General features: G+C 41.9%; 1 protein-coding gene across 3 annotated transcripts in view; it reads left to right on the top strand.

The window, feature by feature from the left end:
- SCFD1 (sec1 family domain containing 1) overlaps positions 1-27,588 on the top strand; it is a 3,579,547-nt gene that overhangs the window by 1,968,522 nt on the left and 1,583,437 nt on the right. For all 3 annotated transcript variants that reach the window (XM_044073814.1, XM_044073812.1, XM_044073811.1), the window contains exon 16: positions 18,384-18,454. In XM_044073814.1, the coding sequence (XP_043929749.1) occupies positions 18,384-18,454 (71 nt within the window). The remainder of the gene's footprint in view (positions 1-18,383; positions 18,455-27,588) is intronic.

Raw genomic sequence — 27,588 nt, 5'->3', positions numbered from 1 at the left:
TAGGGTGGTAGGTTTAGAATTTGAGCCTTGCCTAAAAAAGGCACTGTGGGGGTGGCAAGAGCCTTTGCCAATATCCGGAATCCCAGGGGTGACAGGTGCAAGCCGTCCCTTGCGAAGCAGCGTGGCTTGTCCAGCATGTCATCCCAGGCAGACAGATACTGGATCCCCTTTGAATGACACCAGTGTTTAAGTCAATTGTTAAAGCTGATCATCTTCTCTCTGTATTGTGGCATCATTCTTGGTGAAGGTAGGATACTGCTCAAGGTCAGGGTCATACCTGTCTGGGCTACATAATCAGAGAGCTCCTCAATGTCTCTTTTCATGTAGTCCAAGGAGGTACGTCTCAGGTCGTTTACACCAGCGTGGACAATGACTGAGTCATATTTGTACCTGCTGTTGAGAGACCTGAGTGCTTGCGTTATGTGGCGGATTCTAGCGCCCGACAGGCAGCTTACTGTGACCTTCTCCTTACTCAGTCTGGTGAGCGGGACGTCAGTGTGTCTGACTATGGAGTCACCAATGACTAGTGTGTCTGGCATTGTGTTTGGCCTTAAGGGCTGTGACTGTTTGACACTCTGACTGTGAGGTCTATGTGTTGCAGGTGTTGTGTTCTGAGGTGGTGGTTGTTTGGGTGTCTGCTTTGGTGGCCTCTGCTGTTTTGGTAGATTTTTGATCAGAGCCTCCGAGTATGTCTTTGTGTGTTTATGTGTATGATTTGAGGTTGTAATGGTAGTATGTGAGACTGGGTCTATAGTGTGTGTGGTAACCTTCTCCTCCTGACTGGTCTTGCCAGTCCTATGTTGAGAGAGCTCAGCCTCCAGTTTGGCCGTATAGTTGCATCTCTCGCATGTATTTGTGTTTTGTGGGAGGAGGAGGGGGTTGTCTGTGTACATGAGGCAATTGTAACATTGCCTCAATATTCCCAGGTTCACCAGCTGAGCAGGAGAGGACACTAGCAACTGATCCCTCGACATGCTAGATCCCCACAGATCCTTTGATGGATTTGGTCACCTCATGGGCATGAAAGGAACCAGACACCATGGAGCCTATCCCAAAGTGACCCAATAAAATACTAATTCCACCCATTGATAGGCCATCTTGGAATAAGGGCTTCCCCGTAGACACCATGGTGGTAGCAGCAGCCACTAAGAAAGAACTTGCCCAGGAGAGTTTCTCGGTCCACCCTCCTGACCAAGAGTTGTGGATGATGGCTCGCCTATGGAAGCAGGTGTATGTTTCAGCTACCTTTTCAATCAGGGCGCTGAATTATTTGGCCCATGCCACTGGACTCCAACGCGACTTAGTAAGGGAACTGGAGGAGTCTCCCCCCAAGTCCATGTCGCAGGAGGACAAGGCTTCATTCTCCGCGAGGATGGCCACTTTAAAAGTGGTATCTAACACTTCTATGTGACTCCTCTCCCATGCTATGGAAGGAGCGGCTAGGGCAGATGGGTCTGGCATGTCCATGAAGCGTAACGCCTGGCTCAAGTTATGTCAGTGCTCCGAAAACTTCAAGGCGTCGTTTACCAATGCCCTTATGATGGCTCTACACTCTTCGGTAAGATCGTCAAGGAGACATTAGTCCAGAGTGAGAAGGATGGGAAGACACTGTCTGCCATCGGGATCCGCTTCTCTAACCCTCAAAGGTCTTTATCTCAGAACCAGAGAGGGCAGAAGAAGATGCGGTTCCGGAAGTCTCAGTATTCCCAGAAAACTCAGGGCACTTCTTCCCCAGAGGCAGAGGGGGACAGAATGGATGCCAGCCAAGAGGCAGAGGGGGGTCCGCGGAACTTCTGGTCTCGAGAACCTTTCTCGGACAGACCCGGGCAGCAACCCTGAGGGGTTGCCCAACTGCTCTACTCTGGAGGCAGTCGTGGGACAATTGCCTTTGCACCCAGTGGCATGGGAGTCCATAACAATGGACCGCTGGGTGCTTCAAATGATATCCAATGGATACTCTATCCCCTTCGCGGGATCCCCCATATCTGCCAGACACCTCCCGGATGTACCACCCACGCAAAGGGGAGGCAGCAGCATAGGAAATTTCCAAGCTGCTAGTAAAACGAGCCATCAACATCATCCCACCAGGTTCTTTTTGGTGCCAAAGAAAACGGGGAACTTAAGGCCCATTCTGGACCTCTCTACCCTGAACCTGTCAGTTGCCAAAGAGAAGTTCCAGATAGTCACGTTATAGTCCATCATGCCGTACCTGCAAGAGAGCAACTGGATGTGCTTGTTAGACCTCCAGGATGCTTGCTATCACATAAAAATGCACAGAAGATCCAGGAGGTTCCTCCGCTTCCCACTAGGAGTCAATCATTACCAATTTCGAGCCCTACCCTTTGGTCACACCACAGCCCCCTGTTCTGTTTACCAAAGTGATGGCAGTCATAGTGGCTCACGTGAGGCTTCAGGGGATTCAGGTCTATCCGTACCTGGACAATTGGCTCCTCACTGCTCCCACCAGGCATCTACTTTCACAAACCAGGAATTATTTCTTGACACTTGCCCTGCATTTGTGGATCACAATCAACACATCCAAATCTCTTCTAGATCCTGCACAGGTGATAGACTACATTGGTGTCAGGATAGATACTCTTCAGTGCAAAATATTCCTGACCTCGGAAAGAGTTCAAAACCCGATGCATGTCTCCCTGATCTACCATTCTCATCTTCCAATGGCGGAATCAGTGTTGAGGGCTCTAGGCTCGATGGCGGCGACCATAACTCTTCTCCAGTGTGCTCGGTTACACATGAGGATTCTACAGTGGACTCTTAACGGTACAGTGGTCCCTTTTGGAACTGCCATTGACTTATCCTATTCAACTCAGTTGAGTGTGTCGGTTGTCCCTCATATGGTGGATGAGCTCTCTGGACATTTTGGAGGGACAACCCTTTGTTCCAGCCCCGGCCCAAACCACAGTGACCACGGATGCCTCCCAACTCGGGTCAGGGGGCATTGTTCGGGCAGGGCAGTCCAAGGCCTGTGGTCCCCCATAGAGACCAGCTTGCATATAAATGTCCTAGAGATGAGAGTGGTCCTTCTAGCATTGCAGGCCCTTCATGCCTTTCTTCCTGTGGGCACAATTGCTATTCAGTCAGACAACATGTCAGTAGTCTGGTATATCAACAAACAAGGAGGGACCAGATCTTACCTCCTTTGTTGCGAGGCCATGAGCGTGTGGGAATGGGTGATCTCCACTGGTCACTTTCTCATTACAATGCACATTCCAGGACGGTCCAACATTCTAGTGGACAGGCTAAGTCAGACCATTCTGATGCCTTATGAGTGGTCTCTGAATCCGTCAGTAGTGGAACTAATCTTCAGTGAGTGGGGTTAACCTTGCTACAATTTCTTCGCATCTCCTTTCAACACGAAGTGCAGCATGTTTTTTGCATTGAACCCCCTGCCGGGGGAGTCCCCAGAGACACACTACTTCATGCTTGGCCTCCCGGTCTTCTGTATGCTTACCCGCCTGTACCTCTCATTCTGAGATTTCTGCAGAAGGCCCGTCAACTTGGGAACAAAGTGATCCTCATTGCCCCATTCTGACCTCACCAGGTATAGTTCCCTTCCTTTGGTTTCACCTTCTGGCTCCACCTTGGATCCTAGTTCCCATTCAGGATTTAGTTTCACACCCTTCGGGGGTGCCTCATCTGAGTCTGGACAGCCTGAAGCTCACAGCTTGGCTGCTCCAGTTCCCGTGATTGCTAGGACTCCTGGACTGTCCTCCTCAGTTAGATCTATTTTGGTAGTTGCTCATAAGTCTTCCACCAGGAAGGTTTTTTGCAGCAAGTGGAAACGTTTTTCTTTCTGGGCCTCTCAAAGGAGTTTAGACCCTTTCACGGCTCCTATTTCTGCCATTCTTGGTTTTCTAGCTGATATTTTCCAGCACGGAGCTAGTTCTTCTACTGTCAGAGTTCAGTTGGCTGCCATTTTTCATTTTCATGTGGGCGAGAATTCTGCCTCCTTAGCCTCTTCCAGACTGTGTAAAGCCTTTATCAAAGGCACCTTTTTTTACACACACCCCCCCCGGTCAAAGATCCTGTTCCCCCGTGGGACCTTACTTCTTCAAGCTTTGGTCGCTCCGCCTTTCGAGCCTGCGGCAACTGCAGATCTGAAATTTTTATTTTGGAAAACAGCTTTTCTTGTGGCTATTACCTCTGCAAAAAGGGTTTCAGAATTACAGGCCTTTTCCATCAAAATTCCACACATGATTTTTTTCACAAAGACAGAGTTTCCCTTCGAACCAGTCCATCCTTTCTTCGTAAGGTGGCATCACCAGTTAATATAAATCAGACTATCAATTTACCTGTGTTTTTCCTAATTTTACAAACAAGATGGAATGCAAACTCCACATGTTGGATATTCATAGACACTTACGATTCTGTTTACACAGGACAAAAAATTTCCGTAAATCTGATCAATTGTTAGGTTTCCCCAAAAAGGGTTTCTAGAAGGAAACAATCTCCAAGGTCACTATAGCTAGATGGATTTCTTCATGCATCCTGCAGGTCTATAAGGACAGAGGCATGTCTCCTCCAGGTCAAATAAAAGATCATTCTTCTAGGTCCATGGCTACGTCTGCAGCCTTTTGGTCTAGAGTGTCGTTGGATGACATTTGTTCTGCAGCTACTTGGTCCTCATCTCATACATTTATTTCTCATTACAAATTGGATTTGACTTCCAGAAGGAGAGCATCCTTTGGTTCCGTGGTACTCTGGAATATCCTTCCATGAGGGCCTCCCAGGAGTTTAGTAGCTGGGGACTCTGTCCCACAGGTTGAAGACCAAGTGAAGAAAACTACTTCAGATAAAGAAGTTATGTACTCACCATAATCTTCCATCTGAGTAGTTGTACTTCATTTGTCTTCAACCGTCCCTCCCTCCTTCCCCTGGACCTTGGCGCATGATCAGCTTACGTGCTGCAGTATAGGTCACAAGTAAATCTATCTGGTCAGGTTCTCAGTATACGTTCAGCAAACTCGATCTGGGGATGGCAGGCAGTGAAGGTGTATTATGGGTAAGGGGAGGAGTTTGGAGCTCAGAGCTGATGCTAGCAAAAGTTGCCGGCTCGGATCCGTAACCCACAGGTTGAAGACAAATGAAGTACAACTACTCAGATGGAACGTTATGGTGAGTACATAACTTCTTTATTCATAACTGCTCGGTTTTATAGCAAAGGTCAAGTTCATGGATAGACAACCTTCCCTCAGTGTTAGGTCTTATTAGAAAGTTCTAGTCTACTGTTGGCCTTTTCCCATCCCAAATGTATATAGCCACTTCTTTACGTTCACTGGTCTATAAATGAATGCCTGGCCAATATATAAAAAAAAAAATCAGTGGGACAATAAACATTTTCACAGCCTTTATTCTTTGGTCTAAATCCACCTTAATTGTCCCACACTTTCTAATCATTCCTTTTTATTACCTCCCTCATATCTCTCCAAAGAGTACTGGTCTGTCTTTACAATTCAAAACCCTAAATGTCTAAGCCAGTAATGGCCCCACAAGTTAGGGAAGTTGTGCACAAGCCTGTGTGTTGGAACTTCTTTCACAAAAATTGCTTTTGTTTTATACTCGCCCACCTTGTTTCCTGCTATGTTTCTAAATTTCCTTAATAAATTGCAAACTGTGAAAAGACGGTGACCAAATGTCAGGAGTGAACTCTTGAGTTATATGGCAGAGATCTTACTTCACCGAGCCCCGTGCTGCACATTTATTAATTTTGCAGCTTTAGAACACACACTTCTGCATTAGGCGTAGGTACAAAAAGAACATTTTAAATGGAATTCCTGTTTATAAATAAAGACCCATCTTTTCTGTGAATGACAAAGCTGATCTCCCATATTCACAACAGGAGAATGATTCACCTAGTTGCTGTCTGCTGATATGATTTTTGACGTCCTGATTTATAGAGGCTAATAATCTAGGTAAACTAAAACATCACTTGTTCTTCTAAAAATAATTTGAGAAGATTAATTTTCCTACTGTCCAATATTTAAATCAAACATTAAAAGGCAGTATCTGACTTGCACCAAATGACAGAAACTGATGGAAATCTAATGGGCTAAAGTGTGTGCTTTATCATGTCCTAAGTTGCTAAACCATGAAAATAATCTGACTTGTATTTAGTTTAGAAGCATGCTGTTCATTTTGATTCAGAAGGGAAAAGATTTTCATCAAAATTTTCTTTGCAGAAAGGTTCTCAAAAAGTCAGAATATCAACAACCACAGTCAATGTTCCTTTACAGATGAAAAATACAAATTGCACATGTATGAAAACCAAATAAAATTTGTGTATGATGCAATAGTTCTTTGTCAGACAATAAAGGGAATAAATGCACGTGCACTGCAGAAATTGCAAAAAAGTGTTAATGGGTTGAAAGCTTTTTTTCTGTAAGAGAATAGAGGCTCTTAAATGGAAAAGGATGTTGTAATGTCGAAATAGCAAGTCAGCATTTTTCCATTTCAGTCAGAATTCTTTGTTTTGAATGAAATCTGCAACCGCTACAAAATTAATAATGCATGTATCAAAGAAAAGAGTTAATACAAGATGGACTCCTACTTTTGATGGAAAGTACATTAAAGAATAGCTAATGTGCCAGTGATAAATGCACTTTTATGTGCATGTAGAACAGGACTCAGAAGAACTTTCATGACATAACTCCAAAACTAGATTTGCTTTCTTATGTGAATAAACGAAAGCATCATTCATCAGTGGTGATAAAGAACAGCTACATTGTATAGCTATGTTATAAACTGTTGTATTCAAAAAAGAGGAATTCATCAGTAAGGCAGAATTATAATCTGTAAAGTAGTGCTTTTAGCTCTCCTTGTGTTGTTGAGCAACATTTATTTTTCTGTATTCCCATCACTCAGACTCCAGAGGAAATCATTTCTTAAATAATTATGTTAAAAACTGTAAAGTCTCGGTTGCAGTTCAAAAAACAGACCATAAACTGAAACAGATTACTGAAGAAGTAGTCTAAGACAGGAACAATACACAGATGTTTTCCAATGTTTGTTTTTAAAATGCCAGTAGAGATGAACAAAAAGGATAAATTCGTCATATAAAAAAGGTGGTAGCGGATGTTATCCAAGTCGCAAGTGACAATCTACTCATGGGCACAAGCCCTAGACATTAGACAACCAGAAGGGAGATGGTGTGTACCACTACATTATGGTTGGAAACTGTGCATTCCTTCATCTAATGATGAAACCATCAAGCTGATATAAGGTGATAAAAATGGAGGCTGAAATATGACAGATTCAAAATCCAAATGCATAGAATAGAATAAAGTAGAACCTTGTCCTTTGTCTCAGTTTTGTAAATGTTAAGGGCCATGCTAGCAAATAAATGATAAGAAAATGAAAGAAAAGATAGTTTGTCAACTGGGACGATCACCAAGGTGTTTTTTTCCATTCAGTCTTTTTGACCCTAGACCATTCCGTTTTCACAGTGGGGTAATATTGGAGTACAGCTCTATATCCTCAGTAAATGGATGTGGAAATACAATGGTGATGTAAGAAAGCATGGCTAGAATTACCATTTTACTATTTTGTAAGACGTTACTATATGCTAATATCAGGAAACATAAAGATGGAAGGTCTATATACTGTCACAAGGGCAGATGGACCTGGATGATGCAGTGACCACCCAGATGTGGTCATAAGGTTATAAATGAGAAAAGTGAATCATGAAATGCCATCACTACCAAATACAGAAAAAAATAAACACAGCCAACTACTATTCTCTAAACACCACACCTCCCATGTGGAAAGGTTTTTCTCCTTACATCCCACTACTTGTTTATAATCAATTATGAGGCTTCACTTCAAATATAAGAGGAACTCCATGCATTTCATCATTTCAGCTAATGCATTCTGCAATGCTAATGTTCATGTCAGTATTTTCAGGTGTTTCCGGTCACAACAGGGAGACTGCAGTACTTAGTTACATTATGTTCAGAAAGATAAAACATGGGGTAATTTACAGAGCTATTTCCTTTAAGACACAGTCCACCATTAAGACACTGAAAAGAAGATAAGAGGATGAAAAGAGAATTGTATATTTGGATGCTGTAAAATTCTGAGTTTAAAGAAATGGGGAGCAATGTTGGCTCAGCAAACCTGAATACTCTTCATGCAGTTTGTGATGCCAATAAAGTTAGTGAGAGCCGTGAGGGCACAGAGTAAGATCTAATGAAAACACAGGGTTGAAGGGTAGGTACATTGCATGTGGTGTGGAAGTAAAATTTTGTTAAAAAAATGTATGTTTGTGGTCGGGTAAGGAATGGATATGTCAGAGAAATATGAAGTCAAATAGGAATATAATGGAAGGAAAAGCTGGAGTACTAATGGGGAGAAAATAGTGAAAAAGCCAGGCAGATGGAAGGGAAAGTAATGATGCATTTTGTGCAGGAGAATGCAAAAAGAGTATGGAGATTCAAAAGGAAAAGTGATACAAGAGAGCAAATGTTACCATAGCTGTTATCTGAGGGTGGGCACATGGAGATTTGTCTTGGACTTGAACAGGGACCCACATTTTGCAGAGATGCTGGTGCATTTTTGCTCCCTGCTTTAGTTGCTCAGATTCCCATATGCATTGTAGTAGTCAGTAATTTTGCCATAAAAAGCTGAGAAATCAGGTAATCCTGGGAGAAGTATGTTATCTGTCTTTTCATCTTTGACATTGAGAGGACTGGATGTAAAGGCAAGCTATGTCATAAGGTAGCGAGAGTTTAGTCCAAATGAGAGTGACTTCCTTGACTTGTACTGGGATAGTTTAATGTGTGACCAAAGAGTTGGGTAGTGCACGTGTCAACAGCTATATGAAAACAGTGTTGGGACTTCTCTGAACTTTTTGATGAGTCAGTTAATCAGACAAAACAGTGAAATGAAGTATAAGGGAGTCTTCAGTGCAGCAGGACAAAGGGTGCACTTCTCAGAAGATGAAAATCAATAATGTGATGCATTATCTCTTTCTAAGGGGGTGTGTGAACTGGTGTCACCTTAGTTAAGAGTCAATGTGTTAGATTAGACTTTTTGTCTACTAATGCAGAGTAGATGAATAATGTTTTGAAGGATTTGCGAAAAAGACTCATTCATTTTAAGGGTTACCCTGGAAAATTGGTTAAGGATACTATGGAAGAATTCCCTAGAAGTGTTATTGACAATTTTCATAATATAAAGGTTCCTTTTGCAATCAGTTTCCATACCAGTCAGTGGTTTAGACTGGGAGAAAAGGTTAAGCTTACAAGGGGAAAGATGTAGATGATTCTAGAGGCCAGAGAAGAGAGAGGAGACATTACGTAGGTGCACAAGATCATATTAGGAAATATGTGAGAGAGTCATTTTCACAAGGAAGGATAGGGCAGGAGGAGGGATACAGGCAGCAGACTACATGGACCAACTACTTCTTGGATCTCTTGAAGTATTTCCTCTTGGAGAGATTTGTGAACTCCTAGCATGAACTTGTGGAATGCATAGTATAAAAAAAAATCGACTAATGCATTTTGAAAAAGCATAGGGCAAGTGGAGAAGGGGTGAGAGTGAACCTAGAGATGTTTTGGAAATAGCATTTTAAATACAATTAAAGTGCACAGCAGGCAGCCTTGTAGTCTCGTTGTGATATTGTGTGTTTGTAGTCTGGCATAAAGTAATGCAGTGCATTTTAATTACAGCATAAATCTAGCCTTTCATATCATCATTGTTATAGTATCAGATGCATCCCTCTTCTGTAAGATAAATTGTTACTGTGACATGCAGATGTATATTTTTTCCATATTTACTGTTTCTATTCTGTGTTTGCTAGCTGTTATGTATTTCAGATTTTGCTTATTTTATAACTAAGCTGTGACTGAAAATGGACCCTTAGTGCCTAGTTCACTAGACTTAAAATAGATGAATGGAAGCCCATTCCTTGGTCAATACACCAGGCTAACTGGGCCTGTTAAAATGTTCCAAATTCTTTCACACTGCTTGCACTTTTGGAGTCCTTGTTTTTAGTTTGTCATTCAGAAAGCAGTATGCATTTCATGCCAAAGAAGGGTAAACTTCATAAGCCATGAAAGTATGCCTCTGGTAACCAGATACTGAAGCAAAAGTTCCCATGTATACTGGTTTTACTGTGTAGGTCCTTGTACAATGTTAAGTGCTGGAAATGTCTGGTATGCAAACATAGCCACTTGCCACTGATGCGAAAGCTCTAGGTCTTCTTTATGTTGCCACCTAATGTACATGGAATCAGGTGACTGAAATAGAGAAAACAATATCTTTCAAAAATATAACTAGTCATCCAAGGAAAGTCTGCCCAGACAGAGTGGCATAGGGTGAGATGGAGCAAACCTGACAGTAAGTCTAGCTTGACAAATCCACCACTCTGGTGGCAATCCTTAACTTCTTAAGGTTTATGTCCTTGCCTTCTTGGGAGAGCTGACATTTAGAACTCTCCAACAGTAAGTCACTTGATTCAGAATCCACACAGGAGTGACAGATTTATATTAACTTTTGGGAGAGATTCAGGAATACTACCATTAACCTTGCTTCTACAATGCAATAGCCTCGGGTGTGGTAAATCTAGGTCCCAGTTCATCTACTACAGAGGTGGGTAACATGGGTTATTTCTCTAACACTCAGCTTCCCAGGGTAATGGTTGCCTGTCACTATTTGGTTGTTGATAAAGAGCTTAAAATAGGTAACTAGTTATGCTGATCTGTGCATTTTTCCTCCATTTCTGTTAATTTTTGATGGCTTTTTCATACTGGGGTGACTGCTGGCCTAGAGCTTATATTAAGGTACTCTTAGGAAGGGTGTTGTGTACATATACAATGTAAGGCAAGACCTACCTCATGGGAAAAAGTGATTTGTCAGTTCTTCTGACCTAAAGCCCACCCACATTAGTTCAACCGCACATGACCTCCATGCTAGAGTCATAAACTCATTTTATTATCTGTACCACTTTTGGAGAATGTAGTGTTTCTGTTAAATATGACAAAAAGAGACAATCTTTATCTCTTTGAGTTGTTTTTATTATGAAGCCAGAGAGATTTTTTTTAAGTTTTTGAGACTAATAGGAATGAAAAGTCATATTCCTTTGTCTACTGACATCACAAAGGCTGTACCATTTTTGAGGCTGTTAGGGTAACTGGGGAGGCCATGGACTGGATCTCATTGCTCTGCTAATCCATGAAAAGATTAAATAAGTATCTAGGCAAGAAGACAAGAATTTGAGATGTGTTGTACTCTAGAAGCAGTAGTGAGAGATGCCATCTGCCAGCCTCATGTTTGGCGCATTTCAGTGCTGGTACTTCTATCCTCACCATGTTGGTTCACTTTTAGTTAACTACTGTAAGTTTTCAAGCTGTGCTACAGAACACCACCAAAGTTAATATTTTTATTGTCATTTATTTGCCTGTCATAAAACGAGGAGAACTCTGCTAGCTCTGGCTGGCACGGAGTGGCTACTTTACCCATATGTTCTAGGATTATATAGCAACCTGGATGCAGGAGGAACCGGTGAGGCAGGGTGGGACTGAGCAGCTGATACTGACTCACCCATTCTAGAATGATGGAAGCAACCCAGTCCTCTGCAGTGCTAGCTCCTTTGGGCATAAGAGTTGAACATCATGCAGCAAAAAGTCCCAGGATGTGCACTTGCCTTTTCCAAGTTGTTATTTATTTATGAGCTGTTATTGTACTTGACGAACAAGAAAGGCACTGCAGGCAGTAGCTTCTGTAAGTGTGTATTTTGACTGCTAAAGGAAGATGTTAAACAGAACATTTTGTGATAGCTTCCCAAATTATATATTGCCTTGTAGTTGGTAGTCACCCTGGTAAGTAGAAAAACAAATGGACATGATTGTATTAGAGATAGCTTGACAGCACTCCCTCCCCCAAAACTGAGATACCCCACCATGACTTCCAGATAACAAGTCTTACTCTTAAAGTTTCTGGTTAAAGAATATGTGAGGAGACTATTCTGGCAGTCCACTCCTTCATTTATCTTCTCAACCTTGTAAAGCAGGCTCTGGGAAAAATTAGCCATCAACTGGATTCAGCAGAGTAATGGAAAGTCACTAAACTTCAGACTGCACAGGCCTAACTTTAAATTTCAAATAGTCTGATGCAGTTTTAATTTGATAGTGCAACTTCTAGAGCTATATCTGGAGGTGTGTCTCCATACAAGGTTTGATTTGATTATACATTTTCTCACTGCAGAGTTGATACAATTGCTTATGATTTTTTTCCTTCATCCACGATCAAGTCCTTTAGGGGTTGCAGTATAATCCTGAACCTGTAAAGGAGAGTGAAAACTCCCTTGACAGTGGTGGATCTCTGTACCCAGTAGAAGTCTGGGTGTAAACATGTAGACCTTCTTTCAGAAGAGACCTCAGCACAAATCTGCAAAATGCTACAAGAGGCAAACCATTTCTTCTTCTCATAGACTACAGGCTGTTTTGATTTTTTCCACCCTCTGCAGCAATCTCAATTTCATTTTAGGTCAGTTCAAAAACCTAGAAAAGGTAATAGTATGGTTTGCTTTCTGTGCAGACACCTGTGTTTTCCTTAGTGCAGATTTTCTGCTAGGACAGAAGTGTTGATTAGATCATTCCATAACAATTAAAGGCTTCTTCCCCACCAGCACCAAGAGTAGTCAGTCTCTAGAGGTAGCTGTACAGTAAACAGTAGAGTCCTTTCCAATAACCTTTTCTCAGTTGCCAAAAAAGTGTGTGGATGATAATAGAAATATGGGGAGTATAGCTTGAAGCATGCTTATGTCTAGCTGTAAGAATATGCATTCCATGTTGTACACACTTTGTAAGGCAGTCTGTATAAATTCCTCATGGAGACCAGTATCTGTTCCACAATTTGGGTTATTTAGAGGTAGTTGGTGTAGGGGGCTTCAAACTTCGCCTAGACTTCAGCATCTTATGTTTGATGTTGAAGATATTGAGTTTGTCATCCTGCTTCTTTTATCGTTGACATGATGGATGATTTTGTGCCTCAGATTCTGCAGTATTTGATCCTCCCATTTTAGTTGTTCTGACCACCCATGATCTTTACTTAGTACCAGTCAGTGGTGGTTATAGGATTACACTACAGACATCTGCCAGTGTTTTCATACATGGGTGATGGCATGTTTGTGATTATATGTTCATACCTTGGTCTTAAGAGTTGGTTTTATTCCTGACATCTTCATCTTTTTGGCCAGTTAATTTCCTCATCCCACACAGAAGACCTAGATAATAAGGGTCTATATTAGAACACCGAAAAGACCAAATGTCGAATGGCTTAAAACTCGAAAATGCCCCCCCACAACTTCCGCTAATTATATATACAAACTCTGAGATCTCACTACAGTGAGGAAAGGGAAAATTTTCCGATCTTCAGTGTACCACGATCTCACAAAAAACACATCGATGAACAGCATTTTCGAGTTTTAAGCCATTCAACATTTGGTCCTTTTGGTGTTCTAATATAGACCCGATAATAGGAGCTGTTCTGGAGTCATTAGTACTCATGACATTTTGTCCAGTGGATGAAATGCAGAAACTTAAGAACCTTAAGAATAGGATTTAAGCAGTGTTCAAGCTCGCAAATGTCTTTGGCTTAGGTGGTATCTATATAAATTCAAGGAAATTTGACCAATACACCTTTAACTAAGAACATGTAAACTGTAGAAGTGTATAATTTAATATTATTGTAATAAAATCACCCCCAGTCTTTTTGATAAGTGTCATGAGATCTTTAACCCCTCAACTTTAATACTAGAACAAAGTACCCACGTCTCCACTAAACATGTAAGTAAAATTTAATGGAGGAACAATTTATCACCCAGTACTTACAACTTAACAGAATTTCCATACAAGTTAAATTGTATGACACCCTTGAATTCTTCAGATCTAGCCTGAATGATTGGATGGGTTCTGTGACATTCCTGCACTGGCCCAGTAATCAAGGAGCCTTAATCCTCACCACTGGTAACAGTGGGGGATGTACACACTGGGAGGATGACAAGTACACACAGAGTAGAGTACAATTTCCCTTAAGAACACACAGAGATCACAGTCAGTCTGGGGCTGGTTTCTCCCTCTTTCTCCAGATCCCCAATAAGACTCCTCACTGGCACAGCTATAGGGTTGAGATCTCAGCCGAGTGGCCAAGCTAAGACCTCCAGCACCCTCTCTGTCCAACCAGTGCTTCATGTCCCCATCCAAGTAGCTGACACACACACAGACTTTGAGATTTGATTTATATACAAGCACATACACACCTGGGGAAGGGTGGCACAGGTTTACTAGCTATGCCCACTTTTGCCCAGACTATAAGGTTGTTTCAGCTGCCACCAATCATCTCTTTATCATCTACTTAAGGCCCTTACCAAAGGGTGTCCAATCCCACTGTGTAATGTTACTAATAATCCAAATGGTAGTCTGAGCAAGAGCAAAGCTATTTAGGAGTGGCCTGTACAGTGTTACTAAATTTATATGCAAGTACTCTAAGAGCTTAAATATCTCTCGCATATAATCAGCCACAAAGATAGGTTTAAATATATTTAATAATAAATAATGAAAGAACAAGACAATACCCAACAAATCAGCACAGTAACTTCAGAGTTCAAAATCACAGGAAATATTTAAAACAACAGTGCAGGACAGTCTCAAATAAATACAGAATACATCTAAACTACTCTTTACTATATTCCTATCTGACTCTTAAAAGAGTTACCATGCCCTAGACAATTACAGAGCAAGGCAAGTGCAGATGTGATGAGTGGATGTTCTTGCTAGCTCCAAGACAAAATACAAAATGCCCAATCTCTCTCTCTCTGAGAGTTCTTAAATTAATATCAAATATTACTGCTGGGTTAGCTTGGATGACATCACTTTTTGTCACATGACTTCAATTTCCAGGCTAAACTCCCTTTTGTTAGAAACTAACTAAATTTAACATCTCTGTGTGAAAAATATGTATCTCTCAGATATTTGCTCAGAACTGTGCAGCTGCTAGGAAGTCATAAAGCAGTAAAACACTTCTGCATCTCAAACCTAGTAATTACTTCTCTTTCAAGACAATACAAAAAACTTCTAGCTCTAGATATTGTGTCTGCTACACTGAAACTGAGAGATACCTTTTATAGCACAATCGTAAAACAATTTAATTTCAACTTATTTTCTTGAAGTTTTGCAAGTTAACTCTGTATGTTCTTGTTTCTACTTTTAAAAATATATACAGTCACACAATTACAATAGTTTCTATACATTTCTGTTTTAAGCCAGCAGGACATGCTGTGGTTACATTTTTGAAGCCCAGTACGTACAAACCATGTTCAACACATTCTTCTGTATAAATCATATCAATATTCACAAATGACATATAATTACTTACAAAATTCCAGATAGCTGGGCTGGCAGTGTGACAGGTTCCAATAAATTTGCCACTAAATTGATCTGCTTTCCCTTTCTTGAGAAGGTGGGTACAACAGTAAGGGTGAATGTTGGCAAGGTGGGTCTATATCAGATAGTCCGAACACCTAATGGTCAAACCATTATGTTCCAAGTTACAGAACTTCGACTACGTAAAAAAAAAATGCAATGGACAAAAAAATAAATTGTAAGCAGGGGGGAAAGCCCCTCTGCACCCCCTGCTACTTGCATATCCCAACTCCGAAATTGCACCACATTGAAGTGAATGGAAACCTCCACTTATGGAGATTTCCATTCAAATGCTCAAACTTTTTGCAAATTCGAACATATGGTCTCGACCATATGTGGATCGAACTTATAAAAGTTTGACTACGTGATAGGAACCCGACAAGGTACACATGCTGTTTCATTTAACAGCCTTGTAAGTCCCATAAATCTATGTATTGTGATATAACTTCTTCCTGATGTAACCCTAGCTGAAGCATTTCCTGTTTGTACAATTTGTGTTTTCTCTAAATGTACTGTAATATAATTAAAGATCTGATTTTTGAAGATTGTTTAATGTGGTAAAATATTAGGATTTCCTCTTCTGTTATTCCAATCTTAGCACAATTCTGAGATCTCTCTCTCCTGTGATCATTGGCCTTCTGCTGGCTCATGTCATGATGTTAAACTTAGAGCTGAGGTGGTCTTTCTTTTCTGCAAACCCCCCCCCCCCCCCCCACATACACACACCCTTCGGATCTGATACTCAGTGCATATTACTGGAAAATTCCCATATGCAGTACTTAACACACAAGAATGTTGTAATCAACAAATCACAAAACAGAATCGGTACTGCCACTGTTTATACTGCCTAAAAAGAGGACCATAGTATGAAGCACAGTCACAAGTGCCAGGGTTTCAGTCCATCTACTTGCAGATGATGACAGGAGCAACTTAAAAGTTTGCACCTTTCATCAATGTAAGTAGACATCTGCTGACAAAAGTGGCTAGCTCAAGTAGTATTAGAAATGAATCCAAAAACACGAGTGAACCAAAACAAAGTGGCAGTCAAAAACCAAGCTTCAAGTGGTGGTAAAATCTGGAAGTTTAGTAATACATAAGTGCTTTTGCAGTAGTTAAAAAGTACTGCTTCTTCAGACGTTAAAATCAAACCAAACATTGCTCAGTTTTAAGTAGAGAAACCAAAAATGTTGTAGCCAATCACATAAAATACCATATCAATGTCCTAGCAGCAAAGTAAACTTAGAAGCAGCTGTAAGAAAACTAGCCTACTGTTTTAAAGGCATACCATAATCAAATAGCATAAAAAATACAGCATAATAAAATAGCATGAGAAAAAGCAGTAAGAGAAAGCATGCATAATAGTGCTAAATAAATCCAAAGATGTTACTATAAAGAATGAAAATGCATATATGAAAAACATATATAAAACATACATAAGGCATGTTCAAAAATGTTAATTGTTTATGTAAAGATCGAGCTTTGAGAAGAAGTTTCAACGAAATCTTACCATTCAGACCCCTGAGTGCATCTGCCGTTAGTCTAATGATCCATCTTGTTTCCGGTACTTCAGTTAAGTTTCTGATATCCCCTCCTTGTTCATTCACTACAGTCTTTTCCATAACCAAAAACTTAAAAGTATGTGCTGGATCATTACCAGCTACATGCTTAGCCAGGGCGTTAGTAGCATTCCCAGTCCTAATGTCATATATATGTTCCCTTATCCTTATTAGAAGTGCCCTTTACAACATCTTAGCTCAGCGTGAGTCAGATATATTGCAGAAGATAAAGGATCAGGACCTGTACGTTGGCCAAAGCCTCTTCTGAGTAAGTTCTTCCAAGAGTTGGCTACCTACTTCTCATGAGCTGCAAGCTATTAGTTGACTAACAACGGACTGACTCTTGTCTACCCACTGCTGCTTGATAATGGCTGGAACTTGAGAGGTGTTTCACCAGCAGCCACCTTGGGATATGTTTCCAAAGCTTTTAGTGAAAGCCTTTCCAGGTTACAGTACATTTCAGCTCAGAAAGTGCATGAAGCTGCGACTTGTGCTTTTGTTGATGTAGTTGCAAAACATTACATACTGGATTGTCAGTCTACAGGTAAGGTAGGATTTGCTGTAACTGCTATGTATGGCTAGTGACATTAGTGTGATCCTTTCCTGTTGGTTCAGTTTGATATTACTGTTTGGTTTCTACCCAAGTGTAAAATAGTGCAGTGAAAAGCATATCAGTTGAAAGGGATAAGTAAAGTTGTTTGAAGCACTCTGTCCTGAAATTAGGTACACATCATATATGTATTTACCTGTGTATGGTTACCCTCCCTCATTCCCTGCTGTACTGTGTAGTTTTCTTGTATATAAATGTTAATACTGTTTCCTTCCTTCCTTCCTGTCTTGTTTATGTTATTGCTGTGAAAGAATAGAAGCGCATTTTCATTTTTTTTTACTCATCTCTGATAGTTCTCTGCAGGAAAACAGATGTGGATCAAATGTCTCTTATTTTCAAATGTTAGTGCTCTGTTATTAGAATACCGCATAGGTACAGTCTGTCAATGATGCTGGTTGGTTTGGTTTTTGGGCTGAATGTGGGGGTTATTGACAGAACATTACCTTTTAGTAAGAAAAACTCTGTCATACATGAATAGGATTCAGGGATATAGTGATGTGTTGTTCCTGTGCATGCCTTACAGAACTGTACTGACTGCACTTTCACAGTGTTGGTATGCGCACCTGTATTGTTGGCAGTATCAGAAGTAAGGTATGATTTGAGACTTGTGCAGTCCTCTGATATTCACAAAAGAACATGTAATCTACTATTTATGCATTTCCTGCATGTCTGAGATAAGAACATTTAGTACTACCATTTATGTAAGAAAGCGAATATGTTTTGATTTTATGACTTTATTTTTATTTATTCTGATCTAAGCATCTTTTCTCCTTACAGCTGGAACACCAGAAGACAAGATGAGATTATTTCTTATTTATTATATCACATCCCCACAGCCACCATCAGAGGTAATAATTATAAAACCCAACTTCACTCCTTTCTACTTTATAATCGTAAATGTACTTGCATCCTACCAACCTAAGTCATCCCTCCTTTAAATTCTTCTGTTTCTAAGCTTATTTTCCACTTTCTCATAATAACTTTCTTTAAAAATCACTAACTACTTCCTGGATTGCCACTGTTAGTTCTTATAAGATGGTCATTCAGACATAATATTGTTCAGAATCTAACAATGACAAGTGTCTTTCTCGGAACAATTTTTAAATATTATTATTTGATATGTAAATGTTAGTAATTGTATTTCTTATCTACTGTATATATTCTGTCCATATTTTGCTGTGTTTTCTGTATTGTAATGTTTGCTATTGTTGGAGCTTTTCTCCCTGGGTCCTCCACTGAAAATGGGCTCCCCGGGCCCAGTGGACTTCCCTGGTCATCATACTAGAAATAAATAAATAAATAAAATAAATTTCAAATAAACAAACAGTCATATGGGAACTTGAGCATGGATTGCTAGTGAGGAAAGCTGTATTATTATTCATGACATATCCGAGTTGTTATAATATTAGGCAGGTGTTAGAATTAGACCACAAATCAAGAGTTTGTAACTGGTTTAGCTCTTTTTAATTTGTCCAAGTCTTTTGGGTTTCGAATACCATGATGGGAATGGACCCCATTCCTGAGTCAAAGTATGATTAAAGTTCATGAAATTAGTATTGTTTCAATCTTTGATGTCGGCCAAAAGTGCTCTTCGGAGCACCCGCAATGTGCCCAGTAATCACTCTTCCTGCAATTCATATGGAGTTGCATGGATTGGTAACCTATCTAAATATGATTTTAGATTCTTTTTTATAAGACCCAGTGCGCCTACTACTAATGGAACTGTCTGGGCATCTTTCTTCCACATTGCTCTCGTTTCTGCCTACAGATCCTGATATTTTATGACTTTGTGTCTCTGTATGCAAGACACTGTAGTCACTGGGTGTGGCGATTTCATTGATCAATGCTACTCTTGTCTTCTTTTCTTGGACCACTATAGCCGGTTTTCTAGCATCTATCTTTTGAACTGTTGGTAATGGGTGGTCCCATGTGATATAAACTTCATCATTTTCTCTGATGCTTTGTGGCTTATATTTCCAGTGTTTTTCAGCCACTTCAATACCATGATGTTTGCACAATCCCTAGTGCACCAATCTTGCCACATTATTATGCCTTTCAGTATACAGTCTTTCTGCCATTAGTATGTCGCAACCTGCAACAAGGTGTGCAACTTGTGGCTCATGTTTCCAGTGTTTTTCAGCCAGTTCAATACCATAATGTTTGCACAATCCCTAGTGGAACAATCTTGCCACATTATTATGCCTTTCAGTATACAGTCCTTCTGCCATTAGTATGTCATAACCTGCTACAAGGTGTGCGACTGTTTCCAATTCAGTTTTACAAAACCTACATTTGTCTGTTTCCCCCACATGTTCAATGGACTATGTAAACCAATGTGTACATAGCCCACTGTCTTTGGCTGCCAGTATTAACCTTTCATCTCTTGGTTTGAATTCACCTCTTCTTAACTATTCCTGCATTCGTTCCTGATCAACATGAGGTTCTTCCAGAAGTTTTCTATACTTGCAACTATATTTATGCTTTTTCCACATTTCTTGCCTTCTCATCTGGTCCTTCACCTTATATTCTTTCTTTTTTTTTTTTTGGCACATTCAGTTGCTGCTTGATTTTTATCCACTTCTGGTTTGATTTCCATTCCTGCTTGACACTTATATGCTTCTGCTAAATTAAGCAGAGAAGTCATCTTAGATTTATCCTCCTCATATTTCAAAACTTTCACTATGTTTGGGTCTTGTGAGGTCAGCGGATATGTATGGAGTCCCACAACTGCAGATCTATACATATAATCAATTTCAAGCAGGCCCATCCATCGTTCAGAACGCGGAATATATAATCTTGGTATGCATTGATTTTTATAAATCATTTGGTGAGCATGAAACAATCTTGTTTTCCTATCTAATATATCCAACACATTTTGGGGCCAGTCAATCACTCCAAAACTGTAAGTTAGGACAGGAAGAGCAAATTGATTTAGAGCTTGAATTTTGTTCCTAGATGTCAGTGCTGTTTTCAGGATTAATTTAAGTCTTCTGAAATATTCCTTGCTAAGTTTTATTTGCATTTGTTTATGCTTTATTGCTGATCCTTCATCAGTTCCCAAGTATTTTTACACTCCCTCTTGCTCAAGTTCTTTTATATCATTCTTGTCCCAAACTGATGTTTTCCTGATGTTGCAGTTTTCCTGCTTTAAAGGTTGATGTTAAGTTGTTAATCTTGCCTTCATTCTTGCTGGATGGGTTCGGAGCCGATCCTCGGCTCCGACTCGGCACTTGCTAAGCTCGAGAGCTAATTTTACCAGCTCGAGGCAACCCTATATCCCATGATGCAAGGCGGAGATTACCCAGATCTCGCTTGTCGCCGCTAACGAGGTGCCTTCTTTTACCAGCTCTAGGTAAGTGAACAGTTTTAGAGACTTTTCGTCTACCCCCCTTTAAATTTATATATATATATTTGTATTTTGTTAATTAACAACTTACTTTAGCCCTATTCCCATCAGTGTTCCCTTCTTTTTGAGTAAATTATCCCCTTGTCCCTAGTTAGGCCTTAGGCCTTCCCTCCTAAATTTTTTCCTGTCAGGGATTGTTTGTGTATGACTGTGTGTTATCCCTGTTTATTTTAATTTGTTGGACTGAGTGTTTTTGTGTGTGAGTGTGTTACTGGTGTTTCATCGACACAGTTATGTCGAAGGACACTAAGGTCTCAGGCTTCAAGAAGTGTGACTCGTGCTGTCAGAAGATGTCTCTGACAGACGGTCACACTTCTTGTGTTTATTGCCTGGGACTGCACCTGCAGGACTCTTGTGCTATCTGTCATGCTTTCAGCCCAAGAGTCCTGCAGGAGCGAAAAAATAAGCTGATATTAAGGGGCTTATTAAAGCCCGAGAGCTCCCCGACTAAGTCGGCGCCGGGGAAGCCCTCGAAACCTGTTAAGCCTTCGGCTCAGACTTCCAAGCCGTCAGCTTCAGGTTCATCCTCACCAGGTTCGAGATCGGCTCCGGCTGGAGCCGATCCTTCCATACCAGTCTCAGTATCGGCTCCATCCGGCGCCGATACTGTCAAATCCAGATACTCAGTTTCGGCTCCGATGGCTCCATTGATCTCAAAAAAGAGATCTTGATCCCCTTCAGTGGAATCTATACATTCGGCTCCGAGATCACCCTTGCTCTTGGAGCGGAGCCATCGGAGCCATTCTTCTCGGTCATCCAGGCTATCTGATCACGACCTCTAGAGAGTGGTGAGTAGACTATTAAAGTCTCAGGCATTGGCCTAAATACTCCATAGCCCATCTCAACAGACGGTAGCTATCTCACATCCACCGAACATTCCTCCTTCGACTCTCTTACAGAGCTCTGAGCCGGAGCTCCTCGGAACCGGCACCGTTGTGACTTCGGAGCCGATATCACCCTTTTCGGCTCCAATTTCCTCCTTGAGACCTCCATTGGAGGGATCCGGGCATCTGGTCTCCCTCGTCGGCTCCGAGGGGGCAAGTGGCATCGGACCCTTGTCTGACCCCGTTCTCCCTCTCGGAGTTCGGCCCCGACATCTGCCTCGGAGCCTTCCCTCTCGGTGAGGCCTGGGGTTCCTATCTCTTCGGAGCGGGAACTTTCTGGTCTCTCTGACGGGGGAGCCTTTGAGGTGATGAGGAGTGTACTCGCCCCTGGGCTTAGTCAACGGACAGTTCCATCAGCTCCTCTCACTACAGTGCCTGCTGACGTCTCTTCTCACTCTCTTGCTCCCAGACCCAGAGATCCAACGCCTCAGGTTTCCCCATTGGGAATATCTTCCTCTTCCGAGGCTTTCCCTGATCCATCAGGGGAACCCCCGCGTAAGAGGACATGTAAGAGGAAACATCTAGACTCCCCTGAGTCTACTACATCAGATACTGACTTGGATGAGTCGGAGGGATCCCCAAGGTCCTCCTCTGAGGATGTCTCATTTTCAGACATCCTTGAAATCCTTAAGCAGAGGGGGAACTGGCCCTCCCTTAATCCTTCCGAGGATGAATCCGTATACCTGGAGGCGTTCGGATCTCGACCCTCCACCTCCTGGGTGTCTCCGCCTTTCGACCCTCTCATGGAGGTAGTGGCTCGGAAGGCATGGATGGCTCCAGATTCGGTGGAACCTATCCCTAGGAGACCTTCAAAATTTATTACGGCCCCACAAGATAGACAATATTTAACAAAGGGTGTCCCAGTTGATGCCATGGTGGTGGCTGCTGCCACCAAGAAGGAATTAGCTGATCCTTCAGTACCTGTCCATCCTCCTAACAAGGATTCTAGGACTATGCACAGTGGTTGATGTCTTTTTCTGTTTGAGTGGATTCCTGCATTGGAGTTGGTTATTTCTATTTTTGATTCTAGGACTATGGACAGGTATGGTAAGCGGATTTTTTCTTCAGCGGCTTTTGCCATGAGATCGCTGAACTACTTATGCCACTTCACCCGCCTTCAAAGTGATGTTCTTAAAGAGTTGGGAGAAGTTTTACAGGATCCGTCAGCTGCTGGGTCTCAGGATAAGATTAGCTCACAGCTAGGAATCCTTAACTCCATTGCTAACTCCTCCATGCAGCTCATTTCTTATGCAGCCGATGGAGCGAGTAGGGCCACAAGCACAGGAGTGGCTTTAAGGCGTCAGTCCTGGATGCGGCTTTGTAATTTTGTAGACCCCTTCAAGGCATCTTTCACAAACTCCCCCTTTGATGGCTCGACCTTGTTCGGTCCTCAAGTGAAAGACACTTTGACTAGATGTGAACAAGATGGCAAGACTCTTTCTGCCATAGTCCGTTTCTCCACCCCTTCTAGACCTTACCCCAAAGGACAGAAGGGAGGGAAAATGTGGTTCCGCAAATCTCAAGGAGTCACGCCTGATGCACGAAGTCAGTTTACCCCCAGAGGCAGAGGGGGTAACAATAATAGATGCCGCCATAGGGGCAGAGGTGGTCCGCAGAATCAGGGTAGCAGAGAGCCTCTTTCTGACAAACCCTTCCAGCATCCCTGAGATGTTGCCCGATTGTCCACCTTCGGAGGCAGTCGGGGGAAAATTATCGCTGTACCCAATAGCCTGGCTTTCCCTTTCTCAAGACAAATGGGTACAGTCAATTATATCCGAGGGTTACAAAATTCCCTTTATTCAAACCCCAATTCAACAAAAGGGAACCCTTCCAGACGTTCCACCCGGTCTAAGGGAACTAGCAGTGCTAGAAATATCAAAACTGCTAGTAAAAAGAGCCATCCAGCCAGTCCCAGTGGACCAAATAGGATCCGGAATCTACTCAAGGTTCTTTTTAGTTCCAAAAAAGACAGGGGACTGGAGACCAATATTAGATCTGAGCAAACTCAACAAGTTTGTAAAGAAATCAAGATTCCGGATGGTCACGCTTCAGTCCATTCTGCTTTTTCTGGGCAAGGACAATTGGATGTGCTCGATAGATCTTCAGGATGCGTACTATCACATAAAAATTCACAGACGCTCCAGAAGATTTCTCCGCTTTCGGCTGGGGACCAGTCACTTCCAATTCAGAACCCTGCCCTTTGGACTCACTACAGCCCCCAGAGTGTTCACCAAATGCATGGCAGTGGTTACGGCTCACCTGAGACGTCAAGGATTCCAGGTGTTTCCATATCTAGACGACTGGCTGCTCACTGCCACCACCAGGCATCAGCTTCTCCAAGCCAGAAATTACACCATTCACACTTGCAGAGGGCTAGGAATTTCTATAAATTTTGAAAAATCTGCCTTGTCGCCTTGTCAATCTATTACTTTTATAGGCGCAAGATTGGACACCGTACAACTTTCAGCAAGGTTACCAGAACAAAGGATCTTGGACATTCAAAGACACGTCCAAGTGATTCTCTTCAGCAACAAAATTCAGGCCAGATTTGCTCTGAAAGTACTGGGTCTTATGGTGGCCGCCATAACACTTCTTCCCCTCGCCCGCTTTTACATGCGGCTTCTACAATGGATGCTATTCACCCAATGGTCTTTTCAACAGCTCCCATGCGTCACGAGATCATAGTAACTCCAACTTGCAAAAGACATCTGACTTGGTGGATATCGTCCCCTCAAATCCATCAAGGCAGACCATTTGTTCCTCTTACCCCGGTTGCCACGGTTACATTGGACGCCTCCCTGATCGGGTGGGGGGGGGCATTATCAGGGCAGAATGGTCCATGGCACTTGGCAACCTTTCGCGTACCATCTGCACATAAATGTTCTGGAGATGAGAGCAGTGCTTTTAACGTTGCAAGCCCTCAACGACTCTCTTCCCCTGGGAACTATTGCAGTCCAAACGGACAATATGTCCGTAGTGTGGTATATAAACAAACAGGGCGGAACCAAGTCCTATCCACTGTGTCAAGAGGCTCTGAGACTTTCTCAATGGGCAATCTCCTCTCACCGGTTTCTGATAGCAACGCACATCCCCGGGAAATCCAACATCATAGTGGACAGATTGAGCAGAGCTATTCTCATACCTCACGAGTGGTCTCTTAAACAGTCAGTGACGGAAGAGATTTTTCAGAAGTGGGGCCTTCCTTGCTGCAACCTTTTTGCTACACCTCAAAACAGCAAATGCCCAGACTTCTTCTCTCTCTTCCCCCTTCCAGGCCATCCCTCCAGAGACGCTCTAACCCAAGATTGGCCCCGGGGACTTCTTTATGCCTTCCCTCCTTTTCTGCTGATACCTCAGCTAATTCAGAAAGCAACCGCCTTGAGAGCCAAGTTGATTCTCATTGCCCTTTATTGGCCTCGACAGATATGGTTTCCGTTCCTACATCATTACCTCTTGGTACAGCCATGGCATCTGGACCCGGTTCCAGATCTTCTGACCCACCAGTCGGGTCGACTGCACCAATCCATTCCTTCTCTCAACCTCACTGCTTGGTTGCTCCACTTCCATCCTTAGCCAGGCTTCCTATGATTTCTAATCCTGTAAGGGATATCATAGTAGCTTCCCTAAAATCTTCTACCAGAAAGATCTACACTAGTAAATGGCGACGTTTCTCTTTCTGGGCAAAAGCTAGGAACATAGACCCCTATACTGCTCCAATTCATTCGGTATTGGACTTCCTAGCTGACATTTTTAATTCAGGATCCTCTTCTTTCACAGTGAAAGTTCAACTGGCAGCCATTTCAAATTTTCATATAGGCTTTTTGGACCACAACATTATGTCACATAAACTTTGCAAGGCATTCCTTCGAGGTATCTTTTTATTGAAACCTCCTATTAGAGACCCCCCCACCATAGTGGGATCTAAATTTAATTTTAACATCCTTGATTCTTCCCCCGTTCGAACCTGCAGCTGCCTGTTCTTTGAAATTGCTTTCTTAGAAGACACTTTTTCTAGTTGCCATTACATCTGTCAGGAGAGTATCTGAGCTTCATGCTCTCTGTATTCGCCCTTCCTATCTAATATTCCACAAAGACAGGGTATCTCTAAGGACTAATCCATCTTTCTTACCAAAGGTGGCATCACAGACTAACCTAAATCAATCCATTGATCTTCCAGTATTTTTCCCGAATTATTCTGATAGAGCTGAACAAAAGTTACATTATCTCGATGTTCACCGCCAGCTCAGATATTATCTGGACAAGACAAAAATTTTTAGGAAATCTGATCAACTATTTCTATGCTATGCAGAGAACAGGAAAGGCCTTTCAGTTTCTAAGGTAACTTTATCTAGGTGGCTGTCTTCTGTGATCACTTACATTTATCCGCTCAGAGGCAAAGAGTTGGTTTCTAACCCAAAAGCCCATTCTACCAGAGCTCTAGCTACATCTACAGCTTTTCAAGCTAGACTTCCAATGGACACTATTTGTGCAGCAGCCACATGGGCTTCTCCTCATACCTTTGTTTCACATTACAAATTAGATTTGTTTTCCAGAGACAGAGCAAATTTTGGTTCCACCATTCTCAAGAGTCTGTTCCATTGAGCCACCCAGGATAGAGGTGCTAGGGACGCGGTCCCATCCAGCAAGAATGAAGGCGAGATTGACAACTTAACATTTAGAAGTTATGTACCTACCATAACGTTCCATGTTAGTTGTCTTCTCTCGCCTTCTTTCTTGCGTCCCACCCTCCATCCCCCTAGCCTGGTCAGACTGGGAAGATTATACATCTTCTATTAAGAGGTTATTACCTTTTTTTTCTAGCTGTTCAACTCCTAGTGTCACTAGATTACGTTGATCCCTTCCAGAGGGTTATGATGTTATTTAGTATTGTTATTTCTTCCTCCTCTTAAGTTGGAAGAAAATATTGCTATTTCTTTAGCTACCAAACGAGATCTGGGTAATCTCCGCCTTGCATCATGGGATATAGGGTTGCCTCGAGCTGGTAAAATTAGCTCTCGAGCTTAGCAAGTGCCGAGTCAGAGCCGAGGATCGGCTCCGAACCCATCCAGCAAGAAAGAAAGCGAGAGAAGACAACTAACATGGAACGTTATGGTAGGTACATAACTTCTAATTTTTGCACATTTCTCAAGACCAAATGACATTATTTATTTATTTTATTTATTTATTTACTTTTGTTGACCGGGAATGTCCGACTGGACGCAGGTCCATTTTCAGCGGGGGCCCAGGGAGAAAAGCTCCACAAATTAAAATATTACAGACATAGTTACAGATGAAGAATCCTAGCAAATAAAATATTGTAAACAGTTACAGATGAACATTCTTATATCATCTGAAAAAGTTTTGACAACCTGCAGTTGTGCTTTCAGTTCCTCATCTGATGAGCTATACAGTTTTAAATCATCAACAAAGAGAAGATGAGAAGTATTTACACTTTGTTGTTTTCTAGGAGCCAAATTACAGTCGTGGCCTAAGCTGTGAAGTAGATAGCTTAATGGGTTAAGGCCAAGACAGAATACCAGCAGTGACAGAGAATCACCCTGGAATATCCCCCCTTTGAATTTTTATGTGTGGAATAATAATTTGTCCTCTGTTGTGGCTTAATTGCATAGTGGTCTGCCACTGTTTCATGGTCAGTGTAATGTAGTCTATCAGTGTAGGGTGCATCTTATAC

Source organism: Protopterus annectens, chromosome 6.part0 (genome assembly GCF_019279795.1).
Source record: "Protopterus annectens isolate FY-2018-M chromosome 6.part0, PAN1.0, whole genome shotgun sequence".
Taxonomy (NCBI): Eukaryota; Metazoa; Chordata; order Ceratodontiformes; family Protopteridae; genus Protopterus; species Protopterus annectens.
This window is presented reverse-complemented; position numbering and strand designations above follow the sequence as displayed.